Source organism: Vulpes vulpes, chromosome 4 (genome assembly GCF_048418805.1).
Source record: "Vulpes vulpes isolate BD-2025 chromosome 4, VulVul3, whole genome shotgun sequence".
Classification (NCBI taxonomy): Eukaryota; Metazoa; Chordata; class Mammalia; order Carnivora; family Canidae; genus Vulpes; species Vulpes vulpes.
Genome location: NC_132783.1, coordinates 21772114 through 21793083, shown reverse-complemented (window position 1 = coordinate 21793083; position 20970 = coordinate 21772114). Strand labels below are relative to the sequence as shown.

The 20970-nt window shown below is 40.6% G+C and overlaps 1 protein-coding gene and 1 long non-coding RNA gene across 2 annotated transcripts in view; both read right to left on the bottom strand.

The window, feature by feature from the left end:
• LOC140598522 (uncharacterized) overlaps window positions 1-7125 on the bottom strand; it is a 29841-nt gene extending 22716 nt beyond the window's left edge. The window contains exon 1 of the long non-coding RNA XR_012000959.1: window positions 6966-7125. This is a non-coding gene — a long non-coding RNA (uncharacterized lncRNA). The remainder of the gene's footprint in view (window positions 1-6965) is intronic.
• The window catches only part of LOC140598712 (uncharacterized), a 45598-nt gene extending 34216 nt beyond the window's left edge, over window positions 1-11382 (bottom strand). The window contains exons 1-2 of the mRNA XM_072757239.1: window positions 11321-11382; window positions 7646-8050 (exon numbers count right to left, since the gene is read on the bottom strand). Of these exons, the coding sequence (XP_072613340.1) occupies window positions 7646-8050; window positions 11321-11382 (467 nt within the window). The remainder of the gene's footprint in view (window positions 1-7645; window positions 8051-11320) is intronic.
• Between the last annotated feature and the right edge of the window lie 9588 nt (window positions 11383-20970).

Genomic DNA, 20970 nt, shown 5'->3' with positions numbered 1-20970 from the left:
TTGAATCTGAGAATCTGACACTCTGCTCTCCTTGTGAGAATCAAGAATGCTTAGTGCTGGGGCACCTGGTGGCTTAGCCGGTTAAGCATCTGCCTCTGGCTCAAGTCATGATCTCAGGGTCCTGGGATAGAGCAAGGAACCATGGGCATCAGGCTCCCTGCTCAGGGGAGAGTCAGCTTCTCCCTCCTCCTTCTGCAGCTCCCCCTGCTTGTATTCTTTTGTTTGTGTGCATGCTCTCTCTCTTGCTCTCTCAAATAAGCCTAAAAAAAGAATGCTTAGAGCAGAGATTTTTTTATTCATAATTTTTTTTTATTGGTGTTCAATTTGCCAACATATAGAATAACACCCAGGGCTCATCCTTTCAAGTGCCCTCCTGAGTGTCTGTCACCCAGTCACCTTCAACCCCCGCCCACCTTCCCTTCCACCACCCCTAGTTCTTTTCCCTGAGTTAGGAGACCTGAAAGAGATTTTTAAGCTCACTAATGAATGTCTCTGCTTTGATTCCCTACCCTCTCTCACTTTAAAGCTGAGGGTTATTAATTTGGGCCAATTCCAATGCTGGGGACAGCACTGGGAGGTCTGAGCTCCCCTTCCACTTCCTTTTCCAGTACCTCACAGAATTCACAAATGGTTCTGTTCAAATCATTAATTAACATTCATGTAAAAAATAAGGACTCTTAAAATCTATAAAATCACCATTCATTTGTTCTAATTCCCACTTGCCAGAATAAAGCAATGACTGTCTGTGATTATATTTAAGGTGCTGATGATTCTCAAGATAAAGATAAAAGAGTAAACTACTGAAATTCATTCTAGGAGAGAGAAGAAAATATACATTATTTCCTTTAAATTTCGTAAGAACCCTACAAAGTAAATGCTATCCCCATTTTACAGAGGAGGCAAATGAAGCACCTAAGGTCATAATCTTTGAAAGAGATAGCTCCAGGGTTTGAAGCTAAGATTTGTCCTATCTGGGGCCCTTACACAGTATTCATCAGTAGAAATCAATATGAAAGAGTTTGGAACAATGGCTTCTAACCAAGTAGTATGTACGTAATAGTATGTCCTTGGGGGCATTTGGAAATGTGGGTCAGTATGATGGGGGCACTCTGGCAATTAGTGTCTGGGGCCTTGGGATGTTAAATATCCTGCAATGTGTTGTACAGTGTCTCAAAACAACATAAAAAAGCCACCATCGAACTCCAATAGCATCCCTCACCTTTTCTTTTTGAGAGGGGGAGAGAGAGAAGCTGGGGAGGGAAAAAAGTGAGAGGGAGAGAGAGAGAATCTTAAGCAGGGTCCATGCCCAGGATGGAGTCCAAGGTGGGGCTTGATCTCACAACCCTCAGGTCATGACCAGAGCCAAAATCAAGAGCTGGACACTTAACCAACTAGACCACCTAGGTACCCCCACAGCATCCCCTTTGAGGAGTACTGCTTTAGATAAAGAAAAGATGACTACACTATAATAGGCTATTAAATGAAGCTGGGGAGATTCGGAGCACCTCCAAGTGATATCCTCAAATAACCTCTACTCCGATATTACAGTGATTAGTTCTCTTGGATCTGGCATGGAAAGGACATGAACGCTCTGCCTGAAGTTATCTAGTATTTCCAAGTTTTCTCCAGCTATGAAAACATCTGAGAAGCTAACTGGGACCCGATACAAATTAAATGCATAACTGCTTCATGTGGTTTTACATTCACACTTGACTGAGAGTTGAAAGAGATGTGTTCTGTAAATTTCCGTGCACTCACAAACACATGTGTGAAAAATATTCCTTAAAGGAAATCCTACTTATCTCTGAAAGAAAACATAGTCACTGACGTCTATGCTGTAAATATGTAAACTGATTTGTTTTGCAGCTGAGATATGGGAAAGACTGTGCTGGTTTGGCACTTGGGGGCACCTCCAATTGGAGGGACCCCAAACAAGTGTGTTGTGGAGATCTGTAATTTTTCTATGAAAGTGTCTTAAATTTTGTGTTTCCACACTGATGATAATAATAATAATAATAATAATAAGAAGAAGAAGAAGAAGAAGAAGGAGGAGGAGGAGGAGGAGGAGGAGGAGGAGGAGGAGGAGGAGGAGAGAAAGAAGGTGAAAGAAGTATACTTTAAAATACTGGGATGACCACCTTGGAATCAAGCACTGTCCTGCAATTTTGGCAGTCAGGTATATATTTGTGTTCACAATCACACTGCAGTTTAGTGGTCGCAGAACAAAGGGAAATCTTGAAAAGAGACCACCTTGATATGCAAATATGCTTTCAGACCAAGGAAAACCCAAAGTTGGTATGCTGTGCTATTGGAATAAAAGCTTCCTGACTGAGCAGACCCAGGGGAAGAAGTCAATCATCATTAAGGCAACTGTAGCAAAGGTGAGCTGACCTCAGCAGACCCTTTACTGGGCAGGCAGGGCCAGATTCACTCTAAAAGGGTGATTTAATAAATGCTGTCAACTTGTATCTGGCTGGGGTTGTACCATTTTAGTTCGTAATTAACTCACAAATTTATTTCGGTATTACAATTGGAAAAATGCTGTAATTATGGCAGCATTATACCAGCTCTTAAGAATTCCACGTTTAACTAACATTAAATAAAAGGAAGCCCGGCACTAGATGGTAGGTATCTGGAACTTCTTGCTGTGTCTACATCGCTTTCTTTTAGGAAATTCCCTCTCCCCCAAAGGCATTTCAGATTGTGGCTTATCCACCCCTTGGATAAACCTATTCTTCTGGACACAGTGATTGGTCCAGAGCTGGCACATGACCCAAGCAGGGCCAGAGTAATTTTGAGAGGACTGACACAAATAACAAGGTATTTCTCTAGTTTCAGAATATTAAGAGCCACCGAAAGTTGCACCAAAAAGGCTTCCAGCCTATAAAGAAAATGTACAGAATAAAGCCAACACAGCATAAGACCAAAAACTGGAAGGGTAGATGGACAGAAGGAAAGAAAGAAGGAAGAAGAGGTGAATGGATAGACTGAAGGAAGGACAAACAGATTAAACAGACATACAGACAAACAGAATCTTGACGGGTATTTGATCAGCTCAATTTCATAACCAAACCAATCTCCAGGCACTTAATCATGTAAGTCAATTTTATATGCATCCAAGTAGGGTTTATGTTACTTATGACCAAATGCTTTCTAATATGCTAGAGATGAATAAGACTGTCTTTAGCAGGGGAACACTACTTAAGTCTGAGAAACACCGGATTTCATGATCCTCTCTAACTCTAAAGTGCAAAAATTCTGTGTGTGTGTGTGTGTGTGTGTGTGTGTGTGTGTGTTTTAATTATTTCATCAGCTTAAGAGATCCGGATCTTTTCTTATACCTCGGTATATGTACAGAGAGCAGAAATAAGGATGGCTATTTTTTATAGTTATCACTAGAGATATGATACTAGAAGAGTATCTTTTCAGTCCCAAGTTTAGTTTTAATAAAATTATTCAGAAAATGTAATTTCCAAAAGGTTGACTTTACAATTCAGAATCAGAGGAAAAGTCTCGAGGAAAACAGAAGCTACCAATGGCACATAACACTTTAAATAGCATGTTCAGTACAAACTACAAACCAGAGAAATAAATAGATATCCTTAAGAGCTTCTTAAAAGGTTTTTAGAATACTTAGCAAAATGACTCTTAAGAACTCAAGTTCTTAACTAATTCAGCACAGTTTTGCAGTGTCAAAACTTAAGCCAAGTGAGTACTTGGCTTTACCTGCCTTAAACATTTGCTTGGCAGTAAGCGTAAATTTCTACCAGTTAGAGAAAATGAATAAAGCACTTACATCGTAAAAAATATATATATAGTTCAAGTTAAGTGGGAATACCAAGTCGGTAAATAAGATTACAGAGCTAAATATCAAATGAATGACTCCTATATTGGAAAGCCTTCCTTCATTTTTTATTCCTAGGTATGTAGCTCACAGGCGCTTTTTACTCAGAGCCTGATATAACAGATATCACCGCGACCACATCAATCAGCTGTAAACACTGGTCAACTGAATCCGCATCTATCCAGCTAAACTAATTTCATAGGAAGTCCTGCAAAGTCAGTAACTAGACTGCATCCTAAATTCAGAAATTAGTCGTTTTGAACCCTCCACAATCAATCAACTCAGTGATTTGTTTAATTGCCCAGTGGTCCTTATGGAAGACTTTCCTCCTAGGAAGAGGCTGTCATCCTACAATCAGCTCTGAGAACAAAGAACACATCTAATTCGACATAACAGTTACAGGTTTAATAAAATATTAGGTTGAAAAATGTTTGGGGGATAAACTAATAAACACCAAACAGTTCTGTGTAGCCTTTTCAACTACAGAAGAAATCTTTCTTGAGCATTCTTAAAATGCAGTAGGAAGTTCAAGCAAAGTCCTAAGTTATTTTGTGTTTCAAACCTTAGGAAACCTTCTCTGTATTCAGATAAGGATGAAGGTACAAATTCTACCTTTGAAACTTAAAAGCCAGTTTCGGATATTTTAAATATTTAGGTGGAATTACTAAAAAGAAAATTTTGTTGCACAACATATTCAAAATACTAAAAACTGCACATCTTGAGGTGAGTACTAAAGAGCAGCTTAAAGCTGGCTATATGAACGCTGTTTATAAACCATACAAAAAGAAAAGGTCATCACCGCATCAGAATTACCACCATAAAATTATTATAAATAAGACCGAAGTCAGACTGAGTCAATAACCATAGAGTTTTATTATCTTCAACACTAGTGACAACTTAATAACATATGCCTCACAAATCATTTATCTGATAATTGGAATTATATTCCTATATATTCACAGAAACAGTATCTTTTGAAAAAGTGGATGGCAATATTTATTTGATATCTATCATCTGATTTTATTTCATTTGAATTTTTATAATACATTTATCTTTTATTGGTGTTAAATTTATTTCATCTGATTTTAATAGAACTATTTTGCAAATAAGAATATTACAGCTTTTAGAGATGAGAAAAATTATGACAGAAACAAAGAAAGAGAGAAGAAAAGAAAAGAAGTGAAAAAAATCCTAGACACAGGACCAGGAATGTGAACTAATTCAGCACAGTTTTGCAGTGTCAAATAAAAAGTCTATCGCTGAAAGCTACACGGAAGTGTAAGACTTCTGTTTCTGGACTTTGATCCAAGCGGTCATAAAAACTTGTCCTCACTTAGTAATTCCTATTTCCATTAAATGCCAAATATTCTGAATATTCTCTTTGCCTCGTACAAAACAAAGCAATAAAAAGTCAACCATGCTACTCCTACAATACTAAATGATGTAAAACATCACCCTCCTTGGCAGAGAAGTTTAGTAAATAATGAAAGGTAACATTATTTTAGTATGATGGCAAGAAGAAGAGCTGTTAAAGTGGCACTGGCACCAGAAGCCTTCATTTGCAAATGCATGAAGATTAGAGCCCTTAGTTCACAGGGTATGTACACAGGCAGGTAGAACAGTGAGGGTGGGATTTTCCATACGTTGTAGTTTGCAAGTCTCAAAATAATTTTTCTGCCTATAGATTATGTTATGAATTCTTCAATTGACACTCAAATTCACATAAAGAGGCTGCGATTCCTTTTTTTTTTCCTTTGAGGCTGCGATTCCTAAAAAGCATCTATGCCCCAAGCTTGTAGCTTTCTTTAAACTAGGTGCTTAGCTCTGTGTTTGAAGATAAGTTATAACAATCAATGTAATATAGCAGCAGAACTCCTTTCAAGGTCAACCAATTTTCACAGGTATTTTTTAAATTTTATTTATTTACTCATGACCGGGGGGGGGGGGGGTGTGCAGAGACACAGGCAGAGGGAGAAGCAGGCTCCATGCAGGGAGCCTGACGTGGGACTCCATTCTAGGTCTCCAGGATCATGCCCTGGGCAGAAGGCAGGCACTGAACTCTGAGCCACCCAGGGATCCCCTTCACAGGTATATAAATAAGAATTTAGGAATGCCAGAAACCTTCATCCTGTTCAGGGACTACTTGTGAGGACAGATCATTCAGTCTGGGGATAGGATAAAAAAGCACGCATGAATGTCAAATGACAACAATTAAATCAAATAAGGTAGAAATATTCCATCAACATGCCTGTTTACAGGCACGGATGCCCAATCTAAGTGAATCCAAATTTATTTTAAATTTAAAAAATGTTAAATGTTTCTACAGAACGATCTGTTTCATGGGGTTCTGAATCACAGACTCATTTTACACTTACAGCGTGTAACAAAAGGGAAAAAAGCAAAGTAATGTGAGCTTCTAGTTAAAAAAACAATCCTAGCTCTAAAGTGAAAATGTCTGCAATAAGTTTTTACCACAACCATATGAATCACGCTGGGTTTAGAAATTTGGAATTTTTATAATCAACAACTGAGTAATCTCTTAAATACCCAGTTAATGCCACCAAATATCAGCCCAAACCAGAACCCCTGACTACACACAAGCTCTTAGATTATATTCTTTAAACTGACAGCTTTTGGTGCTTTTTAACTCTTACAATTAATGGTCTGTGCTACTCTTTAAATATTTTACACTTTCCTTTTCTGACTTTTACTCAACATGAACTCTTACAGATAGTATATAAGAATATATACACACATACGTTTTAATAACCATAGCTTTAAAAAAAGTCTTTTTTTAAAGACTTTACAAGGACGGGGAGTAACGAAACCCTGGAGATCAGAGTTGCCCGAAGAGGTCGGCTCTGTCCCCAAACCCCAACAGGGATGACAGGGACACCAAAGCTTTAGGAGAAACAGCCTTTTGTGAAAAAACAAACAAACAGAAAAACAAGAGCCGCTTCTGAGGTCCCTAAGTAGGACTACACGAAGAGAATGAAGGCAGAGAACCCTATCAGTCCGCTTCCAGGGGAGCACCCCCGCCCCCGGCTGACCCCGACGCCCCCACCCCGCACCCAGCCCCGCGCCCCCAAGGGAAGTGGGAGGGGGGATGCTCGGGAAGTACCTTGTTTGGTCCCCAAAGGGCACCTGCCCTCCGCCGCCGCCGCCCTCCCCAGCGCCGCCCTGGGCGCAGCCAGAGAGTGGAAGGAAGCGCGGAGCCCGGGAGGGACTGCGGGGGCGGAGGCGACCCCACTCACTCCGGGAGGACTCCGGCATGGTGCTGCCTTAGGGCTCCCCGCGCTCTCCCCCGCCGGCTTCCCCGCCCCCCCTGAGGGCCGGCGAGCGGCCTGGGGTGGAGCGGAGCCGCTGCGACCAGGCTGGAAATGGTGCTCCCGGAGGAGCTGCAGGGAAGGGCTCCAACATGGTTTGAGGGGCGCTAAGATTTAGGGGGCCCCGGAGGCTAGAGGGGGGGGAGGCCTCTGAGCGGGGTGTCTGAACAATCTTGCCCTGGGGATGCCAGGGCAGGGGGTGGGGGGCGGGTCGAGGGAGGGGGTCCAGCCTGTGCACTGTTGCATCTAACTTTGTGAGAAAGTTGCATCGAACCCCACGCCTGGCGTCTGGGCTGTACCTGCCGCGGAGTAGAGATCTCTATGGCCCAGCGGGACCAAAGCCCTCCTTGGAAAGCAAAGGGCCTGGGAACAGAGCTCCTTTAAGGGTGAAGGAAGGGGGGAGGTTCAGGAAGGGGGCGAGCTGAGCCCCAGGCCACTCAGCGCCCGGCGCGTCCTCCGGGGGTCCCCTCCTTACCTGGTGGCTTTCCTAACAAAGTAAGAGAAGGTGAAGTCCCGGTGATCACCAGCCACGCTTCCACGGAGGCCTGTTCCCGCTGCAGCTGCCCCCCCACCCCCGCTCCAGGACCCCGCGGCCTCCGGGCAGCTGCCTGGTGCTGCTGTGCCCCCCGCTGGGGGCCCTCCCCCGCGGAGGAGAGCTCTGCCCCCGCCGCTCCCCCTCCGCTGGGCTCCAGGCCCGGGCTGTGGGCGGCGCTGCTCCTGCCCCAGGCCAGCTGCTGGCCGCGCCCCGCCTCTCCGGGCCTCCCCGCTCCCAGGGGTGGCGGGTGGGGCAGGCACAGCGGCTGCGTCCTCCCTGTGTCCCACGGACACCAGGGCTCGCAGTCCCCTGGGGCCCCAGATTCCCAGGCGGCGACGGAGGCAACTGGGAGCTTGCAGGAAGCTCAGTGGCCGCCATTGGGGTGCGCTGGGCGCTGCAAGGGCTGCAGGGGGGCGCGCAGAGGTGATTGGGGGTGGGGGGGGCGCGGAGTGCCTCACTTAAGAGAGGGACTGTCGCGATGAGTGCGCACACCCCCAGGTCCTGAAAGCCAGAGCGAGGGGCAGTTTCCACCAAAAATAAGAAGTGCTGCTACCCTGGGCACTTTGCCCCCACCCTGGGTGAACCACGACCGCCCAGCGCCCTGGGCTTGGGTCTGGAAGGAGCCAAATCAACCTGTCTGGAGCCCAGCCAGCCTGGGTGTGGGCCACAGGTTTGTGGGTCCTGGTGGGTGACCTCCAGCAGAGGCATTCCCCTACGTAGTATGTCCATGATAAGGACAATGTTAACTATGAATTAGGCTTCTTTGCAGCAAACACTCCCTTTGCATGACTCCAAACAGGATGTTCTGGGAAAAGGAGAAGGTAAACTGAAATAATCCTGATGGTTTGGGGATGAAGTCAGGGAACAAGGGCACCTCTGCGCAATCAGGTTAACTTGAGAGCAAAGGCATCACCTGGATGCAGTGCAGAGCAGGCCGGTTAGCCCACGTTTAAATTAATTCGTCATCTATATTTAGGTGGGATTAACACACTTTTAAAATTAGTATGTCATCTGACCGTATCTCAATCATTTATCAAGATGAGATATTGTTTCATTTGTTTCTTCTGACCTAAGATGTGGTCAACAACAAATTTCCGACCTAATTTCCGATGGAACAAATTTGAGTAACAAATTTGAGTAAACAACAAATTTCCGACCTAATTTCCGACCTAATTTCCGATGGAACCTGTCTCAGGGAACAAATATTTTGGGAAGAAAACGATGAAGTCTAGATGTGGGTAAACCAGCTATCTCCTCTGGAGATGGAAGACAGTCACATTTGGCAGGGAATGCTCAGTCAACTGATAGATCAGCCAATTTTTTTTTTTATTCATGATAGTCACAGAGAGAGAGAGAGAGAGAGAGAGAGAGAGAGAGGCAGAGACACAGGCAGAGGGAGAAGCAGGCTCCATGCACCTGGAGCCCGACGTGGGATTCGATCCCGGGTCTCCAGGATCCCTGGGCCAAAGGCAGGCGCTAAACCGCTGGGCACCCAGGGATCCCAGATCAGGCAATTGACAAAGCAGGGAAAGTGCATCTGGTGCGTTATTAAGTATCAAGATGATGAACATAGGTCATAATTAAGCTTGTACTTAACAGCTCATTGACTTGAGTAATAATAACAATGACTTTATAAAAGCACCCTCCTAACTTTTTTCTCATTGTCCTCGCAAAGAAATTTAACAATGTCTGTGTTGTCATTATCAGGAAAATATGTCAGCCTTCTCCTTCATTAAAGCCTTCCCTGTAGTCTTCACATTAAAATTTTTATGTTTTCCATTTAAAAAAATTATTTCACTTCCTCTTTGGAGACAAATCACTGTATAAATCCCCACATACAAACAAATAAGTCAACCTATTACATGTTGTAAGACAGTCACTTCATTTATCTATCTCTGTACATAAGAGGCAAAAGAATTATTAGAGAAGTTTCAGATGAACGCTATATTTTGATGGATGGAAACACTAAAATGAATTATGTAATAGAAATAACATACACAGTATTCTGTAAAACTGTATTACATCGTCATATATCTTTGCATGAAGATTGAGTGATTGTGTGTCTCACCTGTCAGATGAAAGAAGAGAGTGGAATGTACTAACCGATAATTAGAAATAATATTTTACAAGATTGGTATGTCCTAATTTATTAAAAGAGAGGGTAAGATTTGAGTTAAGGTTAAATAGTAAGGAATTAGAATTCCATATTCAATGGAAATAAAATGTGTAAGTCTGATTAAATAAGAAACCAATCAATATACATTAGAAAAAAAAATAGCTGACAGAGGGTGATTTTAATATGGCAATTAGTCCCTGACCAAATGGACAATAAAAAAATTGTGTTCTGTGAATTTCCCTGTATGTAAATTTCACATGATTTTTCGAGGAAAAGTTTTTTTTAAGATTTATTTATTTATTCATGAGAGACAGAGAGAGAGAGAGAGAGAGAGAGAGAGAGAGAGAGAGAGAGAAGCAGAGACACAGGCAGAGGGAGAAGCAGGCTCCATGCAGGGAGCCCGACATGGGACTCCATCCCAGGTCTCCAGGATCATGCCCTGGGCAGAAGGCAGGCGCTAAGTGCCTAAGTTTACAGTGTTTGAATGAAACACTCACATCATCTACAAAGGAAGTAAGAAAGGCTGCTCTGGAAAAAACAGAAGAAATAAATGAGCAGATTAGAAAAGAGAAAGAGGAAGGTGAGGCTCGAATGCGACAAGCATCCAAGAATGCAGAGAAATGAACTGGTGGAAGTGGAAATGGCAGTAAAAACTGGTCAGAAGATGATTTGCAATTACTAATTAAAGCTGTGAACCTCTTCCTTGCTGGAACAAATTCAAGATGGGAAGTTATCGCTAATGATAAGACTATACACTCTTCTTCTGGAGTCAAGAGAACTGCCAAAGATGTTATTGGCAAAGCAAAGAGTCTTCAAAAACTTGACCCTCTTCAAAAAGATGACATAAACAAAAGGGCTTTTGATAAATTTAAAAAAGAGCATGGAGTGGTGCCTCAAGCCAACAATGCGACACCTTCAGAACGATTTGAAGGCCCGTGCACAGATTTCACCCCTTGGACAACAGAAGAACAGAAGCTTTTGGAACAGGATTTAAAAACGTACCCAGTAAATACACCTGAAAGGTGGGAAAAAATAGCAGAAGCAGTGCCTGGCAGGACAAAGAAGGACTGCATGAAGCGATATAAGGAACTTGTCGAGATGGGAAAAGCAAAGAAAGCTGCTCAAGAGCAAGTGCTGAATGCAAGTAGAGCCAAGAAATGACTTATGACAATCTTTGTTGTGTGGGCATTTTTATAATAAAACTGAAAATTTTGTACAAAAAAAAACCACCCAGGGATCCCCCAGGAAAATGTTTTTAAAAGATTTTATTTACTTATTTGACACAGAGACAGCGCACAAATTGGTGGAGTGGTAAGCAGGGAGACTGAGAAATAGGTTCCCCACTGAGCAGAGAGCCTGATGGGCTCCATCCCACGGTCTTGGGATCATGACCTGAGCCAAAGGCAGATGCTTAACCAACTGAGCCACCCAAGGAAAAGTTTTTGATCTATACCACAAATCAAGCATTGGACAGCAGACACATCAGTTGTGGACCTCACATTTCTGAACAATTTAGAAAGCCCACAAATCCATAGTTATTAATATTGTTATTTTTTGCCATTATCGTTGTTATTGCTTAGTTGAAATTCCATTATAACTGCACCTTCTGTAGTCAAGTAATTTATTTGTCTGGAACAATGCCAGTCTAGTGAAGCATATGATGCACATTAAGATCTACTTCTCTGATTATCCCTAGTCCTCATACAGTGAGAGCAGGTGTTGGGAAGAGTAGCAGTTTTACTCGCTCTAGAGTCTCTATCTTCACCAAGATTCAAGAGAGCTGTTAAGAGAAATGCATTTGTCTAGACAGAGAGGGAAAACTATTCTCTATCATTTCCATTTCTAACTTCTTTTGAATAAAAAAAACAAAAACAAAAAAAAAACCTCCACCATTGTAGGAAAATTTTACTGATAGGTAAAAGAAGCCCCAGAAGATCCTCACAAATCTGAAATGGGGCCTTTTCATTTAAGTATAATGGACTTGGATGAAGATATGAATGCGAAGGGTGAAGCTTGAATATTCTTCTGTCTCACAACATTTATATCTGCTATCCACAGCATCTTCTTGTCTAGGTATATGATACAGGTTAAGAGCAAGGACTTTGGGAAAAGGTCTGCATTTGAATCAAAACCCAGGGCCAGATGGCTTCACAGGCAAATTCTATCAAACATTTAAAGAGTTAATACCTGTTCTTCTCAAACTGTTCCAAAAAAGAGAGGAAGAAAAGCTTCCAAGTTCATTTTATGAGGCCAGTATTACCCTACTACCAAAACCAGATGAAGACACTACCAAAAAGAAAAGAAAGAAAGAAAGAAAGAAAGAAAGAAAGAAAGAAAGAAAGAAAGAAAGAAAGAAAGAAAGAAAGAAAAGAAAGAGAAAGAAAAAGAAAGAGAACTACAGGCAATTCATTGTTTCTGATGAATATAGATGCAAAAATCCTTAACAAAATATTAGCAAACAGAATCCAACAGTACATTAAAAAATCATTCACCATAATCAAGTAAGATATTATTCCAGGGAGGCTGGTGGTTTAATATTCACATATCAATCAATATCATACATCACATCAATAAAAGAAAGGATGAAACCCATGTAAAAATTTCAGTAGAGGGCAGCCTGGGTGGCTCAGCAGTTTAGCGCTGCCTTCAGCCCAGGGCATGATCCTGGAGACCTGGGGTCGAGTCCCATGTCAGGCTCCTTGCATAGAGCCCGCTTCTTCCTCTGCCTGTGCCTCTGCCTCTATCTGTGTGCGTGTGTCTCTCATGAATAAATAAATAAATAATCTTTAAAAAATAATAATAGGGCAGCCCAGGTGCTCAGCGGTTCAGCGCCGCCTTCAGTCTAGGGTGTGGTCCTGAAGACCCGGGATCAAGTCCCATGTTGGGCTCCCTACATGGAGCCCGCTTCTCCCGCTGCCTATCTCTCTGCCTCTCTCTTTCTCTCTGTGTCTCTCATGAATAAATAAATAAAAATCTTTAAAAAATAATAATAACACTAATTTCAGTAGATGTAATGTGTTCGACAGAGTACAACATACACTCATGATAAAAACCTTCAACAAAGTAGGGACATTAGAGAACATACCTCTTATCTCTCACAGTTTGCTGATTTCTTTAGTGGATTACTTGGATTCATTTCTCTTTCTTTTTTGCATATGTGTTGCCAGTTTTTGATTTGTGGTTACCATCAGGTTTACGTATAACATCTTATGCATAAAGCAGCCTATTTTAAGTTGATGGTCCCCTTAAGTTTGAATCCATTCTAAAAGCACTTAATTTTTACTCTCTCCAAAACATTTTATGTGTATGGTGACATACTTTACATCTTTTTAATTCATGAATCCCTTGACTAGTTTTTGTAGACTCACTGCTTTTTGCTTCTTATTCTTCTTACTCCTGCTTATGGTCTTTCTTTTTCACTCAAAGCCTCCCCTCTAACATTCCTTGTAAAGTTAGTTTAGGTGTGATGAATTCCCTTAACTTTGGTTTGGGAAACTAATTCTCTCCTTTTATTCTGAATGATAGCCTTGTTGGTTAGAATATTCGTGGTTGCAGATGTTTTTTTCAGCACTTTATATATATCATGTCACTCCCTTCTGGCCCACAAAATTTTTGCTAAAATCAGCTTATAATGAAACGCCAGGACACCTTCACACTGATGTTTATAGCAGCAATGTCCACAATAGCCAAACTGTGGAAGGAGCCTAGGTGTCCATCGAAAGATGAATGGATAAAGATGTGGTTTATGTATACAATGGCATATTAGTCAGCCATTAGAAATGACAAATACCCACCATTTGCTTCAACGTGGATGGAACTGGAGGGTATTATGCTGAGTGCAGTAAGTCAATTGGAGAAGGACAAACATTATATGGTCTCATTCATTTGGGGAATATAAATAATAGTGAAAGGGAATATAAGGGAAGGGAGAAGAAATGTGGGGGATATATCAGAAAGGGAGACAGAGCATAAAGACTCCTAACTCTGGGAAACGAAGTAGGGGTGGTGGAAGGGGAGGAGGGCGGGGGGTGGGGGTGAATGGGTGACGGGCACTGAGGGGGGCACTTGACGGGATGAGCACTGGGTGTTTTTCTGTATGTTGGCAAATTGAACACCAATAAAAAATAAATTTATTATAAAAAAAGAATTTTAACTATAGGAGAATTTCATTTTGGATAGGCCTTTTACTACATTTTTGTTTGAATACATGGTTTATCTTTATTGCAATAAAGAATAAGAACATATTACAAAAAATAAATAAAATCAGCTTATAGTGTTATGGGGTTTCCCTTGTTTGTGACTATTTTCTTTTCTCTTGCTGCTTTTAAAATTCTTTTTCCCACTACTTTTTGCTGTTTTTAATTGCTGTGTGTCTGGTGTGGACCTCCATGGGTTGATTTTGTTGGGGGCTCTCTGTACCTCTTAAATCTGGATTTCTGTTTCCTTCTTCAGATTTGGGAAGCGTTCAGCTACTATATCTTCAAATACATTTTCAACCCCCTCTTCTCTTTCTTCTGGGATTCCTAGTATGCAAATGTTACTATGCTTGATGTTGTTGTTGAGTTCCCTAAATCTATTTTCATTTATTATTATTATTTTTTTCTCCTACTTATTCAGCTCGATTGCTTACTGTAGCTCTGCCTTCCAGGTCACTGACCTCATTCTTCTGCCTCCTTGAGTTCTGCTTCCTCTCTTCTATCCAGTGTGTTTTTAATTTCAGTTACTGAGTTCTTCATCTCTGACTGGTTCTTTTTTATGTTCTCTATCTCCTTGTTGAGTGTCCCATTGAGGTTTTCCACTCTTTACTCAAATTTAGTGAGTATCTCTATGACTATTTCTTTAAATTCTCTATCAGGCATATTATCTGCATTTCATTTAGCTCTCTTGTTTTGATACTGTACTGTTCTTTTATTTGGGACATATTCCTCTATCTCCTTATTTTGTCTAATTCTCTGTGTCTGATTCTGTGTGCTTGGAATGTCAGCTACATATCCTGCCCTTAACGATAGTGACCTTTTGAAAAAGAGGTCCTGTTGTGCCTTGCAATGCAATGTCCCCTGTTCCCCAGAACTTGATGCTTCTCAAGTGTCTCCTATGTGGGTTGTCTGTGCCCTACTATTGAGGCTCACTCGTGTTTGTCTTTAGTCCAGTAGTCTGCAATGGTTCTCTTTGCCTGTTGTGGCTAGGGCTTGGTCTCTGTGTTGTTAAGAGGTCAGTCTGGGGCCCACCTTGGGCTTGAGTTTACTCAGACCAGCAGTTTTCCAGAGCTTCAGTCTCACTGAACTACAGGGCAGGCTCCCTACATTGTGCCCTGTGAAGCTTTGGTTGGTTGGTGGAGCCTATAGTCAGAACAGATGTCTGGCCCTAGCCCACTGCTGCGGCTGCAGTCAAACTGGTATGTGTGGTTGCTTTCCCTCTCCCCAGGGCAGGAGTCATTATGAAGTGGTGCTGGTCCCTGTTAGGGCTGCCTGCACACTGCCACTCTTGTGACACAGCTTTGGATTGACTCCTGCTGAGGGTTTGTTGAAGTGGACAGGTCCACAGGAGAATACTGGGGTAAGGCATGGAGTGTTAGCAAGCTAAATGGAGAGTACTCATGCTGAATCCTGCAGTTGTCCAGATATACAGGCTGAGGGGTAGGGGAGTGCCGTTGCATCCATCATTTCTTTTGTTCTTGGAGAAGGCTCCTGAAGATCCCTACACCCCCAGCACAAGTTGCGATATCAGGAAATCAATCTCCTCCGTGTGTTTCATTTTTTTCTTTTTTTTTATAATAATAAATATATTTTTTATTGGTGTTCAATTTGCCAACATACATAATAACACCCAGTGCTCATCCCGTCAATGCCCCCCTCAGTGCCTGCCACCCATTTACCCCCACCCTCCACCCTCCTGCCGTTCCACCACCGCTAGTTCGTTTCCCAGAGTTAGGAGTCTTCCATTTTCTGTCTCCCTTTTTGATATTTCCTACTCATTTCTTCTCCCTTCCCTTCTATTCCCTTTCACTATTATTTATATTCCTCAAATGAATGAGAACATATAATGTTTGTCCTCGGTGTGTTTCAAACTGCTGCTCCATGGGATGCCTGGGTGGTTCAGTGGTTGAGCATCTGCATTTGACTCAGGGAGTGATCCCAGAGTCCTGGACCGGGCCCCACATGGGGTTCCCCACAGGGAGCCTGCTTCTTCTTCTGCCTATGTCTCTGCCTCTCTATGTGTGTCTCTCATGAATAAATAAATTAAATCTTAAAAAATAAAAGCTGCTGCTTTTGTGCTATATTTTGAGTCCATTTCTTGAGGCATTATTAGAGTTCCTGGTACAGTCCTTTTCATGGGGCTGTGAAACTGCCCTGCCTTATTATAAAAAACAGTGTTTGGCCTCTGCCTCATGTCCGAGCTTTTGGGCAATCAGGAAAGGAAATCAGTATTACCAGTTGAGGATGAACTACTATGGTTAATTATATCAGTAACCGACAACATCAGAATGGAAGAAAGTAAAACCCTAATTTGGATATGATATACAAATGTTATATAAGGATTATATCAGTTTTCCTTTAGGGTAGTAACATGTTGTGTGTGATATATGAGTACTTTTCTATAAAGTATATGGTCTCAGAAATATATTTAGATTAATAACATTTTTTACCAGAATGTAACAACCAATAACGTTGAAACTTGTCTGATTTCTTAATTCTTCTCTCGTAGCTTTTGTGATAGTACTGAGCTAATAATGAAATAGAATACACACATGAAAAAGATTATTTCTAGTAGTATTTCCTACTGTTACTGTTTGTAAGATAAGAAAAAAAAGAAAACAAAATAGTTTAAAAAGCAATGTGTGTGTGTGTATATAAATATATAAATATAATCTGAAAACCCTCAGTGTTGGTAAGATATGGAACAACTGGAACTCTCATACACTGTTGCTTGGAATAGAAATTGATAAAACTACTTTGAAACACTTTTAAAACTTTAATAGAATCATAAATGGAAAAAAAATACATCTAAACCACAAAAAGCCTTAATATTGTACTTAAGAACCTTTTAATAATTCTCAAAACCATTACTCTAGGATCACCTGAAATTTTCATCACATTTTTCTGAGCTGAAATTTCTTTGTTTACAACAACAAACGTGTACTAAACAATCAGAAATTGTCTAGTGTGCTAGAAAGACACAATTATGAAGAAGACCTGTTTTTTGCCATAAAGGGACTTCTAGATAACTTTGGATGACAGACCTGAAATTACTAATAGAGCAGATCATAAAAATACTAGATGGTTTTACAGAGTGATATGATGAAAGATAAACGGAAAGTAAAAAATTGCTTCTACTCCAAGAGGTAGAGATAGAAAGTAAATAGGGAATGCTTGTCAGAGGTGGTGGTATTTAAATCAGGTTCTGCAAGATAAATAGAAGTTTTCCTTGCAAACTTACTTGAGGGGAGAGATAGCATCAAAAAAACATGAAGCCATAGGAAAGTGTGTGGTATGTTGGAAGGATAATTGTAATAGAGAAGAATTTCAGGAAGTATAGAGGTACTAAATTTCTCAAGATATACATTACAAAAAGAAGTAAAACAGCTATTGTGACTTCCCAGTACAAATTCCTGAAAATCTGGCTAATATGTTACTGCCGAAAATCCTAGAGTTAACATTATATATATATATATATATATATATATATATATATATATATATATATATTAATATATATTTTATGTTATCTATTACTAATAGTAATATATTACTAATATATATTACTAATTATTATATATATTATATATATATATTACTAATATCAGAAGAATATTGAATATTTTAAGAAACTCCTGTTCTTTTAATTCAAAAGATTTAGGTCATTTTAATGAGAACATAATTTTGGTGAAGGTAAAATGAAATCTGAAATGCTATGTATGTGCATGTTTTATATGCCCCATTACATTGATAAATTCACTGAATAAGAGTGTTTTTCTTTACTGATACTTTTTAGAGGCAGTTAACCCTACCTGTTAGCTCTTGAAATGAGTAGATGAGTTTTTTATAGTGAAAAAAAAATGTACTAAGACATACAGATGCCTAATATATTAGTGACCAGTTTAATGTCCTTAAAAGTTTTAAAATTTCAGTTTTAAAGTTGGATTCTTTCGTATATATGTAACAGACACCCACTTATGATTGCTTAAGCCCCAAGAGGGAATTTACAATAAGGGGACTCTGGAATGTTGAGAATCTAAGGAGATTTGAACAATCCAGCCTCAGGCTTTTACCACTAAAAACCAAGTTAAAGGGGAACCCTGGGTGGCGCAGCGGTTTGGCGCCTGTCTTTGGCTCAGGGCGCGATTCTGGAGACCCGGGATCGAATCCCACGTCGGGCTCCAGGTGCATGGAGCCTGCTTCTCCCTCTGCCTGTCTCTGCCTCTCTCTCTCTCTCTCTCTCTCTCTCTCTCTCTCTCTCTCTGTGACGATCGTAAATAAATAATAATAAAAAAATTAAAAAAAAAAAAAACAAGTTAAAGAGTTCTGCGGTTTCTCAGGTCCAGTTGATTCTCCAAAAGCCAGATGGCTACAGCCACTAGGGGCCTGCTTCACACTCAGCACACAACTGAAACTATAACATTTCAGGAATGATTCTTCCTCCAGATAGATATTCTGAAGGATTAAACATTTTGTTCTGTACACAGGCCAATAAGTCTGGGGGTCTTACATGCTCTATCTCCCTAAACTTACACGTTGTCTTTATTGTAGCACTTGTCTATAAAGTAAAAGTATGCAAAAATAGCACAGGCTGAGTTCAAACACTTTCTTTATGTTTTGTTTGGGCAAATGTCTAACATGTGGTTTATCAGAAACAAAATGTGGAAGCTTCCAGGGAGCCGCAGTTAGTGGCTATAAAAAGATTAGGGCAAGCATTGTATTAAATGTTAACTCCTAGCCAGCTAAAGAAGAGAGTGGCAAATGAGAAGAACATTCCAGACCGATTCAACAGAGGGTATGTGAAAGTTGCCTCTCTGGAGAAATTACAAAATCCCTGTTTGAATTTTAAAGATTTATTTATTTATTTATTTATGAGAGAGAGAGAGGCAGAGACACAGGCAGAGGGAGAAGCAGGCTCCATGCAGGGAGCCCAATGTGGGACTTGATCCTGTGTCTTCAGGACCACAACCTGGGCCAAAGCCGGCGCTAAACCGCTGAGCCACCAGGGCTGCCCACCTGTACTCTTATCTAATTAATACTTTCCTTAAGTAAATTTAAGGCTTTTATCTAAAATTTTATTGATGATGGAACTCTGTTACTAGTGCAAATCAGAAACCAGAACTAATTGCCTTAAGTAAGTTGTAGAAGATTTCTACACTGCAAACAAAATCTGGGTTTATATTCTTCCCTGCCCTTAAGTGAAATAAGGAGACAGAGAGAGAGAAGAAGAGAGTAGCAATTACTGCGGGAGCAATACATACAAACTGGCACCAGTTTGAGACTTTGTCCTTGATGTAATAAAGTTAATTACAAAGAAGTTTTAAAGGGAATAATTTTTTTATGGTCTGATGCTGTTGTTACTTAAGGCCACTTTGTTTAGTCCCCATATCATCTTGTTTATAGCCATGGCCTACTTTGGGAACATTTCTTGTAACATGGTCCCCAAACAGAACACACAGCACACCTAAATTCCTAATTGTTTGATTTTTCAGAAGTTACTTAATTCCTTTAAGCCTTGGTTCCTCATTGTGAAAAAGGGCTAATATATTTACATTTCAAGATCACTTTGAGAATTAAATGAGGTAATGTCCACAATGTGTCTAGTCCTGTGCCTGGAGTTTATTAAAATACATGAATACCTTGGGGCAGCCAGGTGGGCTAAGTGTCAATTGGTTAAGTGTCCTACTCTTGATTTTGGCTCAGGTCATAATCTCAGGGTCATGAGATGGAGCCCCATATTGGCTCCATGCTGAGCGTGGATTTTCTTTCTCCCTCTCTCTGCCCCCCCCCCGCCCCACCCCCATGCATAAGCTTTCTCTCTCTCTCTAAAACAACAAAAACAAAACAAAACTATGTGCCAAGCACACCTCTTTGGGGCTCAGGCTCTAGAAGAACACGTGACAGAAAATGGCTCTGCTTTCATGGAACTTACAGTCTGTTGAGATACAAATCAACCATAAACTCAACAAAAGAGCAAGTCACTCCAGGCAATATCGATAAAATCTCTATAGTAAATAAAGTGAAGCACCATGAAAGAAAGTGACTGGTGTTTACAGAATGCTAATTTTCCTCCTGATTTTCAACTGTATGTGATTAGTGTTCCATATATGGAGAAAGAGATACCGGCTATTGAGAATATGCTTGTCCAATGAGATAAGCAAATGGCAAAAGATAGAGAATGAGTAAGAACTGCAGTTTAAAACATAAATACGTGGCCCAAATTTTAAATGTCTGTACTGCTCTAAGATGTGCCTTCTTAAATGATGTTCTTTTTTTATTAAATTACTTTCTATAGAACATATGATCCTCTCAGAAACAGAGAACATTTCATTGTTCATTGTCATTGGAAAGAAAATACAGTTGGGGCTTTATCACTTTTGTTGTGGTTGTGCTTAAAGAAAAAAAAAAAAACAATATAACCAACTTCAGAACTTACTGTAATATGTGTGATGAGTTTGATTTTAGTAAAACTAAGAACATTTTGTCACATTATTCGGGCCCCTAACTACACTGAAGTCCACAAATTCTGAGTTGGGCTGGGCTTGGAAGTCAGCATGCTGATGAGGACAGAATGGGAAAAATTAGGATTTGTTTCTAAAACAAAGGATGGATTTATATAGAGAGAACCAGTTCTGAGATTTCTGAGACCTATTATCTGGCCCATGAATGATAAATGAACTCATTTGAGGCACTGCAGATTAACTTTAGAGGGCCAGGAAAAAAGTTTCCTGTTTTCCAATCCATTTATCTCTTTGCCACTCTAGTCATTTGCAGTGACTTTGAATCCTGTTGCTCTTACTGGACTCTGTTTAACATCCTTCCAATGTCTAAATGGCTTAATTACTGGAATTAAGATTTTGAAGAATCCATTAAGAGTATCTTCTGGAGATAGGATACCCAATTAGGAAGCACTGAGAAGGCAGCTACTCTGCTCCCAGCATCCTTCATCTCAG